Here is an 18,219-nt window from a genome sequence, read left to right on the forward strand (position 1 = left end):
TATGTCCATGCAAAGACTTGGACATAAATGTTCACAGTATCTTTATTCATGCTAGCTCAAAAACAGTTGAATACATTTTTTAAATTGTGATATATCTTTGCAATGGAATAGTATTCGACAATAAAAAGCAACAAACTATTGATACATGCAACAACACAGGTCAATCTCAAAATTATGTTGAATGAAGAAAAGCCAGACACAAAACACCACATATTGTATGATTCCATTTATGTAAAATTTCAGAAAATGTAAACTAATATACAGTAACAAACAAACAGATCCATGGCTGCCTGGGGCATGGGGGTGAAGGGAGGAAGAGACTGCAAAGGACCAGCAGGAGTCTTCTGAGAGTCGTGAAATGTTATCTATCTTGTATATTTTGACTGATTGATTGTGTTCACATTTGTCAAAACTCATCAAATTGTATACTTTAAATTTCAAATGGTTGCAGTATATGGTACATAAATGAAACCTCTATAAAGTTTGAATGTAGGCAGAAAAAGATGTTTTATTGTGACAAAAGATCAGATTCTGCTAGCTCTAGATTTAATTTACCTCTTCTCTATAATAAATATTTCCAATTTGTTGACGCATCTGTAAAACAACATGCCTTCTTGACCTTTTATGCCTCAATCTTTTAGCATAAGGCTTAAAGGGGCAGCTATATTTATGTATTACTGATGAAAATGTGGGGCTGTATTCCACTTTTCCTGACAGAGGGTAAAATTTTAGTAGGCTTAATTTCTTAAACTTGTCTTCAGGCTTACTGTTAACATGTGAGTCCACACTGCTACATCGTTCTGCCAGTAGTCCAAATCTTTCAATGGTTTCCCATCTCAGAGTAAAACCAAACACAGTTCTTCCATAATTTTTTTGGGAAATGCAAATTTGTTCCAGTATGATTGATATATCAAGAAACAATATGACCACCATGTGAATTTCCATTTCCTTCTGCACAATTTTGTCCATGAGAAATACTAGATGAATGCAGGAAACTGCACCCAGCTGAACCAAGCCATACAGAAAAACACAAAATGCTCATACCCATACATGGCAAACTTCTACCAGCTACCTCAGTGCACTGCCTGTGTTATAATTTTCCCTCTGATTTCAGATAACCCTCCTACCATTTCACAATAACTCCCAAGCTGAGCCCTGCTGATGCCTGCTTCCACTAGCAAACTTCAGGTCTTCTTCAAGACAAAGTGGTATATTTCTTGTAATAGTTATATACTTCATTAACTATTTAACATGTGTCAAACTGTGCTACCATTTCTGTTCAGTGCTTAACTTTTTTTATGTGACACTAATGAGTTTTTGAGTGCTGTGCCCCTAGCCCCATTTTCCCCATAAACCTTGGCAGTTTTATTGTGCAATCTTCCATAGAGTAGTAACTTTTAGACTGTACGCTGACCAATATAAGATGTGACCCTTTGTTAGCACTCTAACCTCATCTCCCACTATTCTCCCCTCATTGACTCCACTGGCATCCTGCTGTTCCTCAAAGACACCAGGCATGCTCCAGCCTCACAGCATTCACACATGCTGACCACTCTGCCTAGAAGCTTCCTCAGATATCCTCGTGACTCACTTTCTCACCTCCTTCTGGTTTTCACTCAAAAATGTCACCATTACAGTGAGGTCTTCTCTATCAAAATTTGTAATACACCCATGCCCTGTAATATTTCCTTTCTTTTTCCTAGCTTTAAGCAAACTGTATACTTCAAATAATCCTAGGACAGTGCCTGAACACTGCAGGCATTCAATGAACAGGCTATAGTTGGCTGCAATCTTCTATATATATTTTAATAGCAATCATGGTATTCAGCAGATTCTGTATGAAGGCTGAGGATATGTGAGTCATGTCCTATGTTCACAAAGATAAGAGTACCACTTAAACTTCTGTCAGATATCGCTCTTCCCCAACCTCATTTTCCTTCTATTATTTCAATATTCATTTTACTAAAAAACAAAAACAAACAAGAAAAACCTCCACTTTTCTTTACCTGCAGGACTCATATCTACCAAACAAAGGAGATAAATCCTTTAACATACATAAATTATTTGTTAGTGAAGAATTTTAGAGGTGGGTATAATTAAAGGACATTCTAGTTTTTGTACGTCTGTTTACTGTCACTTTACTCTATGTGAGCCCATCGAACTATATCAGCTCCTTGAGAATTAAGTTACCAGTTTTTGCTGAGGTTGACTCATGGCAACCCCATATGTGTCAGAACAGAACTATGTTCCACAGAGTTTTCAATGGCTGATTTTTTGGAAGTAGGAGCCTCTGGGTGGGCTCAACTGCCAATCTTTCAGTTAGCAGCCAAGCACTTAACTTTCTGCACCACTACATCTTTAATTCCCGTTTCTTTGTGTGTGGATATGCATGTGAAAATGTAGATGTCCAATGTTTTAAATGCCACAGGTAAAAGGATTTTTTACTCTTCTAATGTAATTCTTTTAATCTAATACATGATGAACAGTTTATAACACAGATGTAGAAAACATTTTGAAATCTACCCAATAATAACCTGTTTTTGGAATATCTCCAAGTAAAAATATTTGTTTTCTTCTAAAAACAAAAATAATCTAAGAACATGGATATTTTCAAAATTAACAATGCATGTATGTTAAAAGAAAAAGGGATACATCAATCTAAATCTCTAACTAGCAAGTAGAACAGAGGAAACGTCTAGAATAAGTGGCACTAAGTGTCTGGCTTTCCCCGGCCCTTGAGAGCTGGTGGGCACTATTATACCCTAACCTACTGAAGAGACACTGACTGCTGGACTTGCCCTCATTTCACTCACTCCTTCATGAAAACCAGCACCACAACTGCTGTCCACTACCTTACTCCTAATTTTTATGTTTTAAGGTATAGAGGTTACTAGCTTATGTACTTTAAATTTAGTATTGCAAATGCAGTTTGCTCAAATTAATTTAAACAACTACATGTAATTCACTTTATCTTTGATATCATGTGATTCATTTCAGCTTAGCATTAAATGTTCTATAACCACTGATAGACTTAGAATCTAAGTAAACTTAAGTTAAATGTCGATCTTGTTACTCAAACCTAAGTTTTATTAATAACATTTATTTAAACCCTCTCTCATACTACTTCCATTGTTTGTCTACTCTATTCCAACAAATCAAAAGAAACTGAATAACTGGACTAAAAAAGAAAATAGGATTCAAAACAAGTACAGGAAACCTCAGTTTCCACTCCTTTAAATAATCTCACTCCTTAAATAATGTTTCCACTCCTTTAAAATAATCTTACTATAGGTCCCTCTTCTAATCAGCTTATGAAAGCTGTTAATCATAATTTTAACATACACATTTAAGAAAAAAACTAACCATTCATTTCGAGTTCTGCATAAACTGAGTCTCTCTCTGTTTATACAATAAACTCACTACATTACTATAGAATGTAATATTAAAGATTATGTCAATATAACAGTTTAGTAGCTAGATTTAAAAACACATTCAAGGAAGGCCTCTTACTTTGAAGGAATGGCAGGCTAGTGTTCAACTGAGAGGAGCTATCACTTAAAAAAAGGGTGTTGTCTTGAGCCCTGAGGTTCCAGCTGGGTTCAGATGCCACATGATCCTCTTCAAGCAAAACAGCAATCACCTTTCAAATATAAGTTATTATTCTTTAATCAAAAATTGTCAAATGTATTATCTTTTCAGAAAAAATTATCTTTTTATTTTATCCATTTCCAAATAACTGCTTAGCTTTAAGACATCATAATAACTGTATAAAGAAATCACATTGTTCTTTCGGCATAATAATAGAAACCGATAGGTAAAGTTCCATTAAGAGAGAGCCATTATTTAATGTTGATTTTTATTATAAATGTTTTATTAAAAATCACAGGGGAAGGAAAAGGTCTGAACATACAAATTTTCTTAAGTAAACAAGGAAATGTAAAGAAACATCAAGCACATCCCATCACTGTTTCTCACTGGGCTATGCTAAAGATTAAAAACGAACTGTAAATCACTATACACTACTGTAGCATGGTTATTTTTAGAATGGCAGCAGTGATAATGGAGAAGAAATGGTACATCTAGGAGAAGTCTTTAATGGATAGTGGACAGGGGTTGATGTAAGCATGGCTGGAGAGGGTAGAGAAGCTTGTGGGATCAGGCACCCTGGCCCCAACTTGGCTTGGGTCTATTCTCACTTCATTTCCTATGTCTCTCTGCCTCCTGTTTCAACCCATCTTTCCTCTACACTTCAACCTGGACCCAGAGTGCTCTTTTTTTAGCTCCACATTAACTTACACTGAACAGAAGCTGACAAAATTTTTTAAAAATATGTGATGGTACGTAAGAATCTTATTTCATAAACCACAGAATTTCCATATAATAGTAGCGCTGAGAAAGAATATATCTGTGCCAGTAACCACTACATATATAGATTAGATTTTGAGAAACTGGCTTTTTCCAAGTCAATATATCATGGTTTAACAAGGCTCTACTATATTTATTGATGCTTTATATTTAAATTCTGAACTTACATTATGAAATAATTATTAGACAACTGATAAATTTGAGCACTGCTTCATAAATGATGATATTAAGAAATATTAATAATTTTAAAATCTTTTCTTTTAGAAATCATACTGAAATATTATGGAGGAAATAACAGGATGGTTGGGATTTGTTTCAAAATAACTGAAGGGGTGGTAGGGTGAAGGTGAGTGTACATATGTGAGATGGGGGACGGGGCTCAGATGAAACAAAACTGGTCCTGAGTTGATGGCTATTGAAGCTGAAGCTGTGTAATGAGTACATACGGATTCACTATACTATTCCTTTTTTCTGTCATGTGTTTTAAAATTTTCCATAATCAGTTTAAAAAATCATGAGTTTATTAGTTTCAAATACCCTAGATGTATGCTTGCCTTACCAACTTAATATGCCTGTTTTTTTAGTCTATATTTATTTTAAAATGTAAGCAATTAATATTATAAGGTATAAAATCCAAATATATTTACTTTTATTGACAGGCATTTACTCGGTGTCAAGTAAATGCCCTGACAAGCACAAGGGCTTACTGAATGTGCTACTGACGGTTTATAAGAAAATAACATTTGAAATGAATAACTGATTCTGTATATCCAAGCCTACAAAGGCTACAAGATTTCGGTACCACCTACATTTCTATGTATAAAGAGACTTTAAGCACTTATCCATAAAATAGAACATATAACATAGAGTATACCTGACAAGCAGCCCGAAGAAAGTTAGATAATCTGGGTGTATCAATCTTTGGTACAATTGTAGCACCAGAGATAGCTCTATTTTCACTACCTAAAAATAAAAATAAAAATGTTATATAAAATCAACAATGTTGTTGTTGTTAGGTGTCACTGAGTCAGTTCCAACTCAAACTGACCCTATACTAAACAGAACAAAACACTGCCTGGTCCTGCGTCATCCTCACAGCTGTTGCTGTTTGAGCCCATTGTTGCAGCCACTGTGTCAATCATCTCACTGAGGGTCTTCCTCTTTTTCGCTGACCCTCTTCTTTACCAAGCATGATGTCCTTCTTCAGGGACTGGTCCCACACGTCCGAAGTACGTAAGACAAAGTCTTACCATCCTCCCTTCTAAGGAGCATTCTGGCTGTACTTCTTCCAATACAGATTTAGTTGTTCTTCTGGAAGTCCATGGTATATTCAGTATTCTTCACCAAAACCATAATTCAAACACATAAATTTTTCTCTGGTCTTCCTTACTCATTGTCCAGCTTTTGCATGCATATGAGGCAACTGAAAATACCATGGCTTGGTCAGGTGCACCTTAGTCCTCGAGGTGACATCTTTGTTTTTTAACACTTTAAAGAGCTCTTTTGCAGCATATTTTCCCAGTGTAATATGTTGTTTGATTTCTTGACTGCTGCTTCCATGGGCACTGATTGTGGATCTAAGTAAAATCAACAATGTAGGCTCTAAAATAGTCATACATTACACATCTTAGAAGAGCTCAAAGAGGTGTTGTAAATGAACATTAAGAATACTAGAAGGACCACCAACTCTTTTGACAGGGGTCACAATAGAGGGTCCTGGACAGAGCTGGAGAAAAATATAGAACAAAATTCTAACTCACAAAAAAAGACCAGACTTACTGGTCTGACAGAGACTGGAGAAACCCCAAGAGTATGGCCCTGGACACCCTTTTTATTCAGTACTGAAGTCACTCCTGGGGTTCACCCTTCAGCCTAAGATTAGACAGGCCCATAAAACAAAATGAGACTAAAGGGGCACACCAGCCCAGGGGCAAAGACAAAACAGCAGGAGTAGAAGGAAAGCTGGTAATGAGGAACCCAAGGTTGAGAAGTAGAGAGTGTTGATACATCATAGTGTTGGCAACCAATGTCACAAAACAATATGTGTATTAATTGTTTACTGAGAAATTAATCTGCTGTGTAAACTTTCACCTAAAGCACAATAATTGAAAAAATATGAAAATTCTATAGTTAATAAGAACAGACTGTTCCCAAGAAAAGAGTGTGTTCCAAAAGTTCATTTGTAAAGTGATTGTCTGAAATGTAGAATCTTTTCCTTCTATGTTTAGAAATAAAAAAAAGTTATACATCATGGTCAGAGGCCCAAACCAGGCCTCAACAGCTGATCTAATCCGTCCTGTACTTCAACAGTTCTAATATTAGCCCTGCTCTTTGGGCCCTCCAACAGTGGAACGTTGCCAAAGTCCTGTGGAGAGACATCAAGGTGACACAGGAGCAGAGGGCTGGGGAGGCTCAGGTACTAGGTGGCCTAGCAGGAGGGCTTTGGCAGCAGGGGTGGAGGCCTGGACCTAGTGTGCTAATGACTGGAATACCTGGTATTTTATTTTAAATATTCAGTTAGTGTATCTTAAATATAAACCTAATGTGTTGGCTGTTTTAAAGCAATCATTTAATAAATATGCAGCCACAGAATTATAGGGTTAAGTTATATGTTAAGATATAGCATTCTCTGGGTACTTTTTTTCACTGATATAAAATTATATTTCAAGTGCATGTATTATGCCCTTAAGAACAAACCTGAAATTTCCATGGCTATAGTCACAGGAAATAGTTACAAATGAAACAGTTATTACTTATGAAATATAGAGAGAGAAATAAAAAAGAGTGAGAAAGAGGAGAAGGAGCAACCAGCACATTATTGGTGTGTCTGGCTTATATTTAAAATAAAAAAAGTGTGTGTGTATGTGTATGCACACACACACACATATATATATACACACATATAACTTTTTTCTCACTAATTTACCATAGTCATGAAGTTCTAGGAAACTAAAATTCTTCCAGTAAAGCTAAGTTCATTATGAGTAGTGGAAACCCGGTTTGTTTCTTGAAAAGAATATTAAAAGAATATTGAGCATTGCCATAGTCATATACTAACAACCACATCTAAAAAAAGACATAATGAAAAAGAACAGGAAAGTAATAAGTGGAAAAAAAAAAAAAGATCAAAAGCAAAGAAATTTTTACCTCCAGATACAACAGTACTTTCTCCTGGATGCTGGGTCCATACTTCCCTTGTTTCTGTTTCTTCTGTCTGAATGTCTCTTTCAACATTATCTTCATTATATTGAACATATGCCTTAAAAACAAAGGTACATTGTTATCATAGGACTTTATCAACAAAGTGAAGAGACAATCCACAGATTGAGAGAACACTTTGGGGAACCGTATATCTGATATATATCTAGAATACATAAAGAACTTCTACAACTTAACAATAAAAAGACAAACAACCCAATCAAAAAATACGCAAAAGACTTGAACAGCTATTTCACCAAGGAGTATATACAAATGGATAACAAGCACCATGAAAAGATGTTTAACATCATTAGCATTTGTGGTGTTATTGGGTGCCATCAAGTCGGTTCTGACTCACGGTGACCCCATGTGACAGAGTAGAATTGCCACATAGGGTTTTCTTGGATATAATCCTTATGAAAACAGATTGCCAGGTCTTTCTCTCATGGAGCTGGTGGGGGGGGGCGGTTCAAACTGCCAACCTTTTGGTTAGCAGCTGAGCACTATACTATTGCTCAGCCAGGGCTCCTTCATTAGCCATTAGGGAGATGCAAATCCAAACCACAGTGAGATACTGCCCCCACCATCCACTAGAATGGCTATGAAAAAATTAAAAAAAAAGAAAATAACAGTTGTTGGCCAGGAGTGGAGAAATTGGAACCCTCATCCGTTGCTGGTGGAAATGCAAAATGGTACAGCCACTGTGGAAAACAACTTGGTGGTTACTCAAAAATTTGAACATAGAACTACCATATGACCCAGCAATCCCAATTTCGAGTATATATCCAGAAGAATTGAATGCAGGAATGTAAACAGAAACTTGTACACCAATGTTCATTGCAGCACTATTCATAGTAGCTAAAAGAGGAGGGGGGGGGAACAACCATAATGTCAGCAACACATGAATAGATAAACAAAATGTGGTATATACATATAATGGACTATTAGTCATACAGAGAAATGAAGTCATGATACATACCACAACGTGGATAAACCTTGAAAACATTATGTTGAGTGAAATAAGTCAGACAGAAAAGGACAAATACTGTATGATCTCACTTAGATGAAATAGGCAAATATGTAGAAAATAAAGCTTATTAGTGGTTACCAGGGGTGGGAGGAAGTGGGGAAGGAAGTGCTATTGTTTAGGGGGCACTGTTTCTCTTAATGGTAGTAGAATAAGTTGGAAAAGAATAATGATAATGGTTGTACAACATGAAGAATGTAATCAATGTCACCAAATCATACATGTAAAAATTGTTGAATTAGCAAATGTTTTCTTATGTGTATTTTTACCACAATTTAAAAAATGCAAATGTATGTTGGTATTAACATTGGGTCTTAAATTCAGACCAATTTCTCTTTACTGAAAATAAAAATTAAAAATTTTAAAAAGCTAATAATGACAGTCTTCTTGCTGGTGTCAAAAATAAGTATCATGGCATAAATAACAATCATACAAAGACTTATTGTATCTTAAACATTTGATAGATAACTCACTGCCGTCGAGTCAATTCTGACTCACAGCGACCCTACAGGACAGAGAAGAACTGCCCCACAGGGCTTCCAAGGAGCAGCTGGTGGATTCAAACTACCAATCCTTTGATTTGCAGCCAAGCTCTTCACCACTACGCCACCAGGGCTCCATTTAATAGATATAGGACCTAATTTTCAAAACTGTTTTCAAAAAGTCACATCAAACAATTCTTACCTACATCCTATTCTCTTAGAACATACTGGCTTTGCAAAACCAAATCACAATCTCTTTTAATTTCAAAAAGGTACATTCTTAAGTAAAGAAAGATTTGGAGTATTATTTATTGAATGTACCCAACATATCATGCTAAGATTGATGCTATTCACTATCAGAGACACAGAAAAACAAAAAAAATTTAAAATATGATTCCTGTCTTCCAAAAATACAATCTTGTTGGGAAGCTGGACTATCACATAATTAATCGATGACTAGAAACCCTATAGTGAACTACAAAATGGTGAGTTGCATTGTAGCAACTAGGGAATAAGAGACAGAATTCAATGTAAGTCATCAGAAAGGATTCACAAAGAGGATGGGCCTTGGACTTTGAGGAACAGATAGGTAAGAATATAGAAGGGAGCAGGAAAGCATAAGCAAGGGGAGAGAAAAGCCTGGTACATTGAGAGACCAGAGAAGTGAGCTGGAGAAACAAACAAGATATGGTTGAATATTAAGGTAGACCCAGATTAGGGAGAGCTCTGAAATATAATAAAAGAAATATATGTACAAAGGGCGTTGCGATCCTTGAATTTTAAGAATTTTATACAGATTAGTATGACTGCTACATCCTCACCAGGAACCCAAACAAACGAATCTAAAACCTGACATTCTGTTTGACTTTAAATAAAACATAAAGTTGTATTCAAAGATTAGGAATATAGCCCCACCATCTGTAGCCCATTACATATAGATCATTTATCAATGGTTCTAAATGCTTTCGGAACATCTATTTAGATTTCTTATCTACATAATCTCTTTGGGATAATAAGTACCATGTGATGAAAAGGTGCCCTTTTTTTAAACCTTTATCCTTCACAGACCATTCCCAAACTCTAATATACTAGAACATGGTACAGTTAGGAACAAATTTACTTTATTACATTTTAGTTGCAATTTATTACTTAGTTAATAAATCTTGCACCAACCTGCTTGGTATTTTTTTTCCCGAAGTTTCTGATATACATGTCATATTCATTTACTGGTGGTAGATCCAAGAGAGAGAAAGTGAACGAAAAATCTAAGTCAATAAGCCGAAGTAGTTTCATACTGCGTGTCCTTTAAAGTAAATTGGAAACAAAACAAAAATTAAATTGAACAGTATACGCAGAGAAGTTGTATGCGAGAGACCAGTAGGAACCTTGTGGTTAGATGTAGGTTACTGTCAGGGATCTAGCTTTTGTTTGGATGTGATTTTGAGATATTTAATATATTGTTAAAAAAACTAAACAAGTAAAGCTAGTCATGCATGGGCCAAAGATGAGTGTCAAGAACCAAAAATGTTGATTTTCTGATTCGGTGCACCTGAGGCTAAAACAAAATAAAATTATCATACATATATGCCTAGAATTTTTATGAAAAGTAGTTCACTTTAATTTTATGAATTAATATGTCTTAACTGGAGAATTAATTTTTTATAATTTCACCAGAGCACCAGGTAGCATAGCTTTTCAAGTACATGCTTTGGTTTTTCAGACTGTACTTTTCTTGAGACTGTGCTGTTGTTGGGTGCCATGGAGTCGATTTCGACTCACAGCGACCCTATAGGATAGGCTAGAACTCCCTCCTAGGGTTTCCAAGGCTGTAATCTTTATGGGAGCAGACTGCCAGGTCTTTCTCCCATGGGCCGCTAGCGGGTTCAAACCACTAACCTTTCAGTTAGCAGCCAAGCACTTAACCATTGCGCCACCGAGGATCCTTCTCTTGAGACTATAGTAAACTTTTTTTATTTCCCATAGAACTTTGACCTATGAGCAATACTGAACACAATTAACCACCCCTCCTAATTGATACGGTGTTCTTGAGTTGGCTTCCAAAATACTACATTCACTTGGTTTTCCTCCTGCCTTACAGTTGTTCCTTTTCAATCACTTTTGCTGGTTACTGCTCTTCTTTCAGACACCCTAACACAGTGCCCAGCCTTCAATCCTTACATTTATTTTTTGTAACCCTCCACTGTCTTGAAGAAGTACAGCCAGAAGCAAGAATGGCGACACTTTGTCTCAGGTACTTTTTTGTGGGTGTGTGTGCTTTAGGTGAAAGTTTACAGCTCAAGTTAATTTCTCATTCAAAAATTTATACTGTTTTGTGACATGGGTTCCAATGCCCACAACATGACAGCATGCTACGCTTTTCCATCTTGGGTTCCCTGTGTCCATTCGTCCAGTTCCTGTCCCTTTCTTCCTGTTTTTGGACAAGAGCTGCCCATTTGGTCTCGTATATTTGATTGAACTAAGAAGCACGTTCCTCATGTGTGTTATTTTTTGTTCTATAGGCCTGTCTAATCTTTGTCCGAAAAGTGGGCTTTGGGAATGATTTCAGTTCTGGGTTAGCAGAGCATCCAGGAGCCATAGTCTTGGGGGTCCCTCCAGTCTCTTTCAGAGCAGTAAATCTAGTCTTTTTACGTGAATATGAATTTTGTTCTACATTTTTCTCCTGCTCCTTCCAGGACTCTCTGTTGTGATCCCTGTCAGAGCAGTCGTTGGTGGTAGCCAGGCACCATCTAATTCTTCTGGTCTCAGGCTGGTGGAGTCTCTGGTTCATGCGGTCCTTTAGTCCTTTGGGCTTGTATTTTCCTTGTCTTTGGTTTTCGTTATTCTTCTTTGCTCTGGGTGTGATGGGGCCAATAGATGTATCTTAGATAGCCACTTGCAGACTTTTAAGACCCCAGGTGATACTTACCAAGGTGGGATGTAGAACATTTTCTTTATGAACTTTGTTATGCCAATTGACCTAAAATTCCCCTGAGACTACAATCCCCAGGCCTCAGGCCCAGCTACTCAGTCTGTCTCACATACTTCAGACATGCTATCAGGAGGAACCAGTTCCTGGAGAAGGATATCATGCTTGGTAAAGCAGAGGGTCGGCAAAAAAGAGGAAGACCCTCAACAAGATGGACTGACACAGTGGCTGCAACAATGGGCTCAAGAATAACAAATGTGAGGACAGTCCAGGACTAGGCAGTGTTTTGTTCTGTTGTACACAGGGTTGCTATGAGATGGAACTGACTCAGCAGCACCTAACAACAACTAGAATGTAAGCTCTGCAAGGACAGAGATTTTTATTTAATTTATTACTATTTTCAAGGGCCCAGACAATGCTTGGCACATAGTTGGTGCTCAACAAATATATGTTGAATGAATGATCCTTCCAACATCCAAGTATCTCCTCTTCTCTTCCTTCTCCACTCACTTTCCATAACCTTACTCTCTGTCCACCATCTCGTATCTTTCCAGTATATTATCTTTGGTAGTGCAGTGGTTAAGTGTTTGGTTGCTAACCGAAAGGTAGGTGGTTTGAACTTACCAGCTGATTTGCAGGAAAAAGATGTGGCAGTCTGCTTCTGTAAAGATTTACAGCCTTGGAAACCCCACGGGACAGTTCTACTCTGTTCTATAGGGTCACTTTGAGTTGGAATCGATTTGATGGCAATGGGTTTGGGGTTTTTTGGTTTTAGTCCTATACCTCCAACAATTCATCAGTCACAGTGGAATCTACAGTAGACTAACTCTACCACATACCCATGATCTCTCACCACCCTCATTATTGTGTATGGTGTGAGGTAGGGGTTCAGGTTCATTTATTTCTATACATATATCTAGTTTTTCCAGCAGCATTCATTGAAAAGACTATTTTTTTCTCCACTACACTGCAGTGTACACCTATGTTGTAAATCAGGTGACCATATACGTGTAAGTCTGTTTCTGAACCTTCTACTCCATACATTGGTCTATTTGTGATCCTTGTGCCATAACACACTGTTTTAATTACTGTAACTTTATAATAGGTAGTGATATCTGAGTTTAAGCCCTTTAACTTTGTTCTTCTTCAAGATTGCCCTCACTATTCTTGACCATTTGTATTTCCATATAAATTTTAGAATCAGCATTTCATTTACACACACAGATGAACTGCTAAGATTTTTACTGGAATTGCATTGAATCTATTCTTATTATTACTATACTTAATTTGGGAGAAATCGACATCTTTATTAAGACTTGCAATTCATGATTTACTCTCCATTTTATTTAAGTCTTGAATTTCAGTAATAATTTTAAGTTGTCTATATTGAAGTCTTGTACATCTTCCATTACATTTATTTTAATGTATTGTAAATATTCACATTTTAATATTTTTCATTGTTAGTATATAGAAATATAATTGATTGCTGTATATTGACCTTTTATCCAGCATCCTTGCTAAATTCATTCATTATTCTCATTTATTTATAAATTCTAATAATTTATCTGTAGTTTTTAAATTGTATTACACAACCATGTTACCAGTGAATAATAAATAATAGTTTTATCTTTCTTCCTAATACCTATAATTTTTATTTTTCTTGCCCTATTAGAACTACAATGTTGAACAGAAGTAATTATAATAGATAATCTTCATCTCATTCCTGATACTAACGGAAAAGCTTTTACCATTGTGCATGATGTTAGTTTATCCTTTATCAAATAAAGGACTTACAGTCCTAGGTTGCTTAGAATTATATATATTTATGAAAGATATTGGTCTGTAATTCTCTTTAAAGCCCTTACCAAATTTGGGAAGCAAGGTTTTGCTGGCCTCATGAAACAAGTTGGAAAGTGAACCCTTCTCTCCTATTCCCTGGAACTTGTGAAGACAGGACTTACTTTTTCCTCAAATGTTTAGAAAACTTACCAGAAAGGGTATTTATGCCTGGAGTTTATTCTGTGGGAAAGTTTTAAATTTTGTATTAAATATATTTAAATAATATAGAACTATTCAATTTTTTATTGCTTCTTGGATCTATTTTGCTAAATTGTGTTTAAGAGTTTGTTCACTTCATCTAAATTTTTGTTGAAATAAAGATGTTCATAATACCATCTTATTATTTTTTAATGTTTTTGAAATCTGCAGTAATGGCCCCTTCTTCATTCTGGCTGCTGATGATTTGTTTGCTTTCTATCTTACTTTTTTTTTAACAAACTGTTCAGGGTTTACAAATTTTATGAATCTTTACAAATAATTAATTTTTGGCTTTACTGAATTTATTGTGACTGCTTTCAATTTTATTGATTTCTGCTCTTATCTTTTTTTATCTTGATATTTTTTAATTTTATTGTGCTTTAGGTGAAAGCTTAATTCCAGTTGGTTAGAAAATATACTCTGTGTGATTTTAATCTTTCGTTTAATATCATTCCATGTATACTTGAGTATAGACACTGCAGTTACTGGGCATAATTTTCTATGTATGTCAGGTGTAGTTTGTTAACCAGGTTGATCAAATCTTACACATCTCTATCAAATTTTTGTCTCATTGTTCTATCAGTTACTAAGTATGTTAAAAAATCTCCAACTGTGTTTCTGAATATTTCTACGTCTTATTAGTTCTGTCAGGTTTTGCATTATATATAACCCCCTATTATTGTTGTTGTTAGGTGTTGTTAAGTCGGTTCCAACTGATAGTGACTCTATTATTAGCTTCATAAATATTTAATATTGTTAGATTGGCATGTTCAGCTGACCCTTTTATATGAAGTGCCTCTCTTTATTTCTAGTAATGCTTCTTGCCTTCAAGTTTTCTTTGTCTGATCTTAATACAGCCACATTGACTTTCTTTTGGTTAGTACTTGCTTGGTTAATCTTTTTCTATTCTTTTACTTTCAAACTTACTGTGCCCTTACATATAAGTTTTGTCTCTTGAATGCAACATATACTTTGTGGGGATATATGCCATTTAAACATGGCTGCACTATTGACAACTGCAGCCCCCACAGGCCTCTATGCTGTATACGACATGTTGGAGACTTGTCAGCGATAAGAAAGAGATTATGCACGACTTGTTTTCCCAAACCTATTGTCCTGTTACTGATTGGCTTGTTTACCTGAATTCCTTCTCCCTTGCCCGAAACTTATTGTTACTCACCCAAAGCCCATTGTTCTGTTATTTGCTTCATTGTTTGCTATATTGACTATAAATAAACTTCTGGGACTGGAGCCCGAGGTCGACTCCTCAGAGTGACCCTCCTGGCCCCACTTCTCTGTAAGAGTTGTGTCTGGCTACTGTCTTCGCCGCCCCAACAGCCGTCGCCAGTGCGACAATACGTATACTTTTCCTCCAGTTGTACTGTCTTATTAATTGAAGTACTTAGTACATTAACATTAATGTAATTACTAATACAGTTCGGTTTAATCTACCATTTCCCTACTGTTTTCTATTTGTTCCATATATTCTTTGTTCCTTCATTTCTCCTTTCTTGCCTACTTTTGAATTAATAAATTTTCTAATTATTCCATTTGCCCCTCTATTGGCTTGTTAGTTATATATTTCTCCATTATACTTTAATGGTTACCCGAGATATTTCAACATGTATCCATGACTTATTAAAGTTTACCTTACATTAAGTGCTTTTACCTCTTCCTGCCAGGACCTTAAAACAATTTATTATCCCCCATCCCTCAATTCTTAGGTTATGTTGTGAAGTATTTTAATGCTAGACAGATAGAAAGAAGATGCCATTGAGTCGACTCCAAATCACGGTGACTTTATATACAACAGTACAAAATGTTGCCTGGTCCTGTGTCATCCTCACAGTCACCACCATGTTTGAGTTCACTGTCATAGATATTGCATTGTGCCAACGCATCTCACTGAGATTTTCCTCACCTTGCTAGCCCTCTGCTTCACTAAACATCACCTCCTGTTCCAGCAATTGATCACTCCTGATGACATATCCAAAGCAAGCAAGTTAAACAATGTTCTGTTGTGACCAACAAGGTTTTTATTGGCTAATTTTCTAAAGTAGAGCGTCAGGTCTTTCTTCTTAGTCTGTCTTAGTCTGGAAGCTCCACTGAAACCTGTACACTATGGGTGACACTGATGGTATTTGAAAAAACCAGTGGCATACCTTCCAACATCACAGCAACATGCAAGCCACCATCGTTACACAAACTGACAGATGGGTGGTGGATTTTAAGTCTACACCATCTAAATTCCACCAGATGTTATTGTTTTAAGCAGTCAATATTAATTTCTATTTACCCAAATATTGATCTTTTCCTTTGCCATTCCTTCATTTATGTTTCTGTGTTTCCATCTGGGATCAAATTTCCCCTGACTGAAAAACTCCTTTAAGTTTTTTTTTTTTGATGGTGGAATTTTATTTTATTTTATTCTTGTAGTTTAAATGAAGTTTACTTTTCAAGTTAGTCTCCCATACAAAAATTTATACATACATTGTTATATGACCTGACTTGCTCTCCCCATACTGTGACAACACACTCTTCCTTTCCACCCGATTCCCCACATCCATTCAACCAGCTCGTAAACCTCTCTGCCTTCCCATCTCACCTCCGGAAAGAAGCTGCCCATTTAGTCTCTTGTATCTACTTGAGCTAAGAGGCACACTCCTCACGAGTATCACTTTATGTCCCACAGTCCAGTCCAATCCCTGTCTGAAGAGTTGGCCTCAGAAAATGTTTTAGTTCTGGGCTGATAGAGAATCCAGGGGCCATGCTTTCCGGGGAACCTCCAGTCTCAGTCAGACCATTAAGTCTGGTCTTCTTACTAGAATTTGAGTTCTGCACCCCACCTTTCTCCCATTCCATCAGGGACTCTCTGTTGTGTTCCCTGTCAGGGCGGTCATAGGTGGTAGCAGGGTACCATCTAGTTCTTCTGGTCTCAGACTGATGAAGGGTCTCGTTTATGTGGCCCTTTCTGTCTCTTGGGCTACTACTTTCCGTGTGTCTTTGGTGTTTTCCTTTCCTCCAGGTGGTTGGGACCAATTGATGCATCTTAGACGGCCACTTGCAAGTTTTTAAGACCCCAGACACCACTCAACAAAGTAGGATGCAGAACATTCTTCCTAATAAGTTTTGTTATGCCAATTAACCTACATGTCCCCTGAAAGTATGGTCCACAGACCCGTACTTCTTAGCTTTGGTTTAGTCCAGTTCTGCTGAATTCCCCTGCAGTGTGTGCTGTCCTTCCCTTCACCTAAGATAATTCTTATCTACTATCTAGTTAGTAAATAACCCTCACCCTCCCTCCCTACCCTCATCTCACCCTCCCTCCCTACCCTCATAACCATGAAAGAATGTTTTCTTCTGTGTTTAAACCTGTTCCTGAGTTCTTATAATACTGGTCCTATACAATATTTGTTCTTCTGTGACTGACTAAATTCACTCAGCATAATGACCTCCAAGCTTCCTCCATGTTATAAGATGTTTCATGGCTTCATCGTTGTTCTTTATCGTTGCGTAGTATTCCATTGTGTGGATATACCATAATTTGTTCATCCATTCGTCCGTTGATGGGCACCTAGGTTGCTTCCATCTTTTGCTATTGTGAACAGTGCTGCAGTGATCATGGGTGTGCATATATCTATTCGTGTGACAGCTCTTATTTCTCTAGGATATATTTCAAGGATCGGGATAGCTGGATCCTCTGGTACTTCTATTTCTAGCTTTTTAAGGAAGCGCCAAATCGATTTCCAGAGTGGTTGTACCATTTTACTTTCCCACCAATGGTGTATAAGTGTTCTGGTCTCTCCGCAACCTATCCAGCATTTATTATTTTGTGTTTTTTGGATTAATGCTAGCCTTGTTGGGGTGAGACGATATCTCATTGTTGTTTTGATCTGCATTTCTCTAATGGCTAATGATTGTGAGTATTTCTTCATGTGTCTCTTAGCTGCCTGAATATCTTCTTTGGAGAAGTGCCTGTTCATATCCTTTGCCCATTTGTTAACTGGGTTGTTTGTCTTTTCGTTGTTGAGGTTTTGCAGTGTCTTGTAGATTTCAGAGATGAGATGCTAATTGGATTTGTCATAGCCAAAAATATTTTCCCAGTCTATAGGTTGTCTTTTGACTGTTTTGGTGAAGTCTTTTGATGAGCATAAGTGTTTGATTTTCAGGTGCTCCCAATTAGC

The 18,219-nt window shown here is 36.7% G+C and overlaps 1 protein-coding gene across 1 annotated transcript in view; it reads right to left on the reverse strand.

Moving 5' to 3' along the window:
- The window catches only part of DYNC2I1 (dynein 2 intermediate chain 1), a 184,579-nt gene that overhangs the window by 61,370 nt on the left and 104,990 nt on the right, over nt 1–18,219 (reverse strand). The window contains exons 12-15 of the mRNA XM_004385889.2: nt 10,246–10,375; nt 7,513–7,624; nt 5,240–5,328; nt 3,511–3,640 (exon numbers count right to left, since the gene is read on the reverse strand). Of these exons, the coding sequence (XP_004385946.1) occupies nt 3,511–3,640; nt 5,240–5,328; nt 7,513–7,624; nt 10,246–10,375 (461 nt within the window). The remainder of the gene's footprint in view (nt 1–3,510; nt 3,641–5,239; nt 5,329–7,512; nt 7,625–10,245; nt 10,376–18,219) is intronic.

This window comes from Trichechus manatus, unplaced genomic scaffold, assembly GCF_000243295.1.
Source record: "Trichechus manatus latirostris isolate Lorelei unplaced genomic scaffold, TriManLat1.0 scaffold00149, whole genome shotgun sequence".
Taxonomy (NCBI): domain Eukaryota; kingdom Metazoa; phylum Chordata; class Mammalia; order Sirenia; family Trichechidae; genus Trichechus; species Trichechus manatus.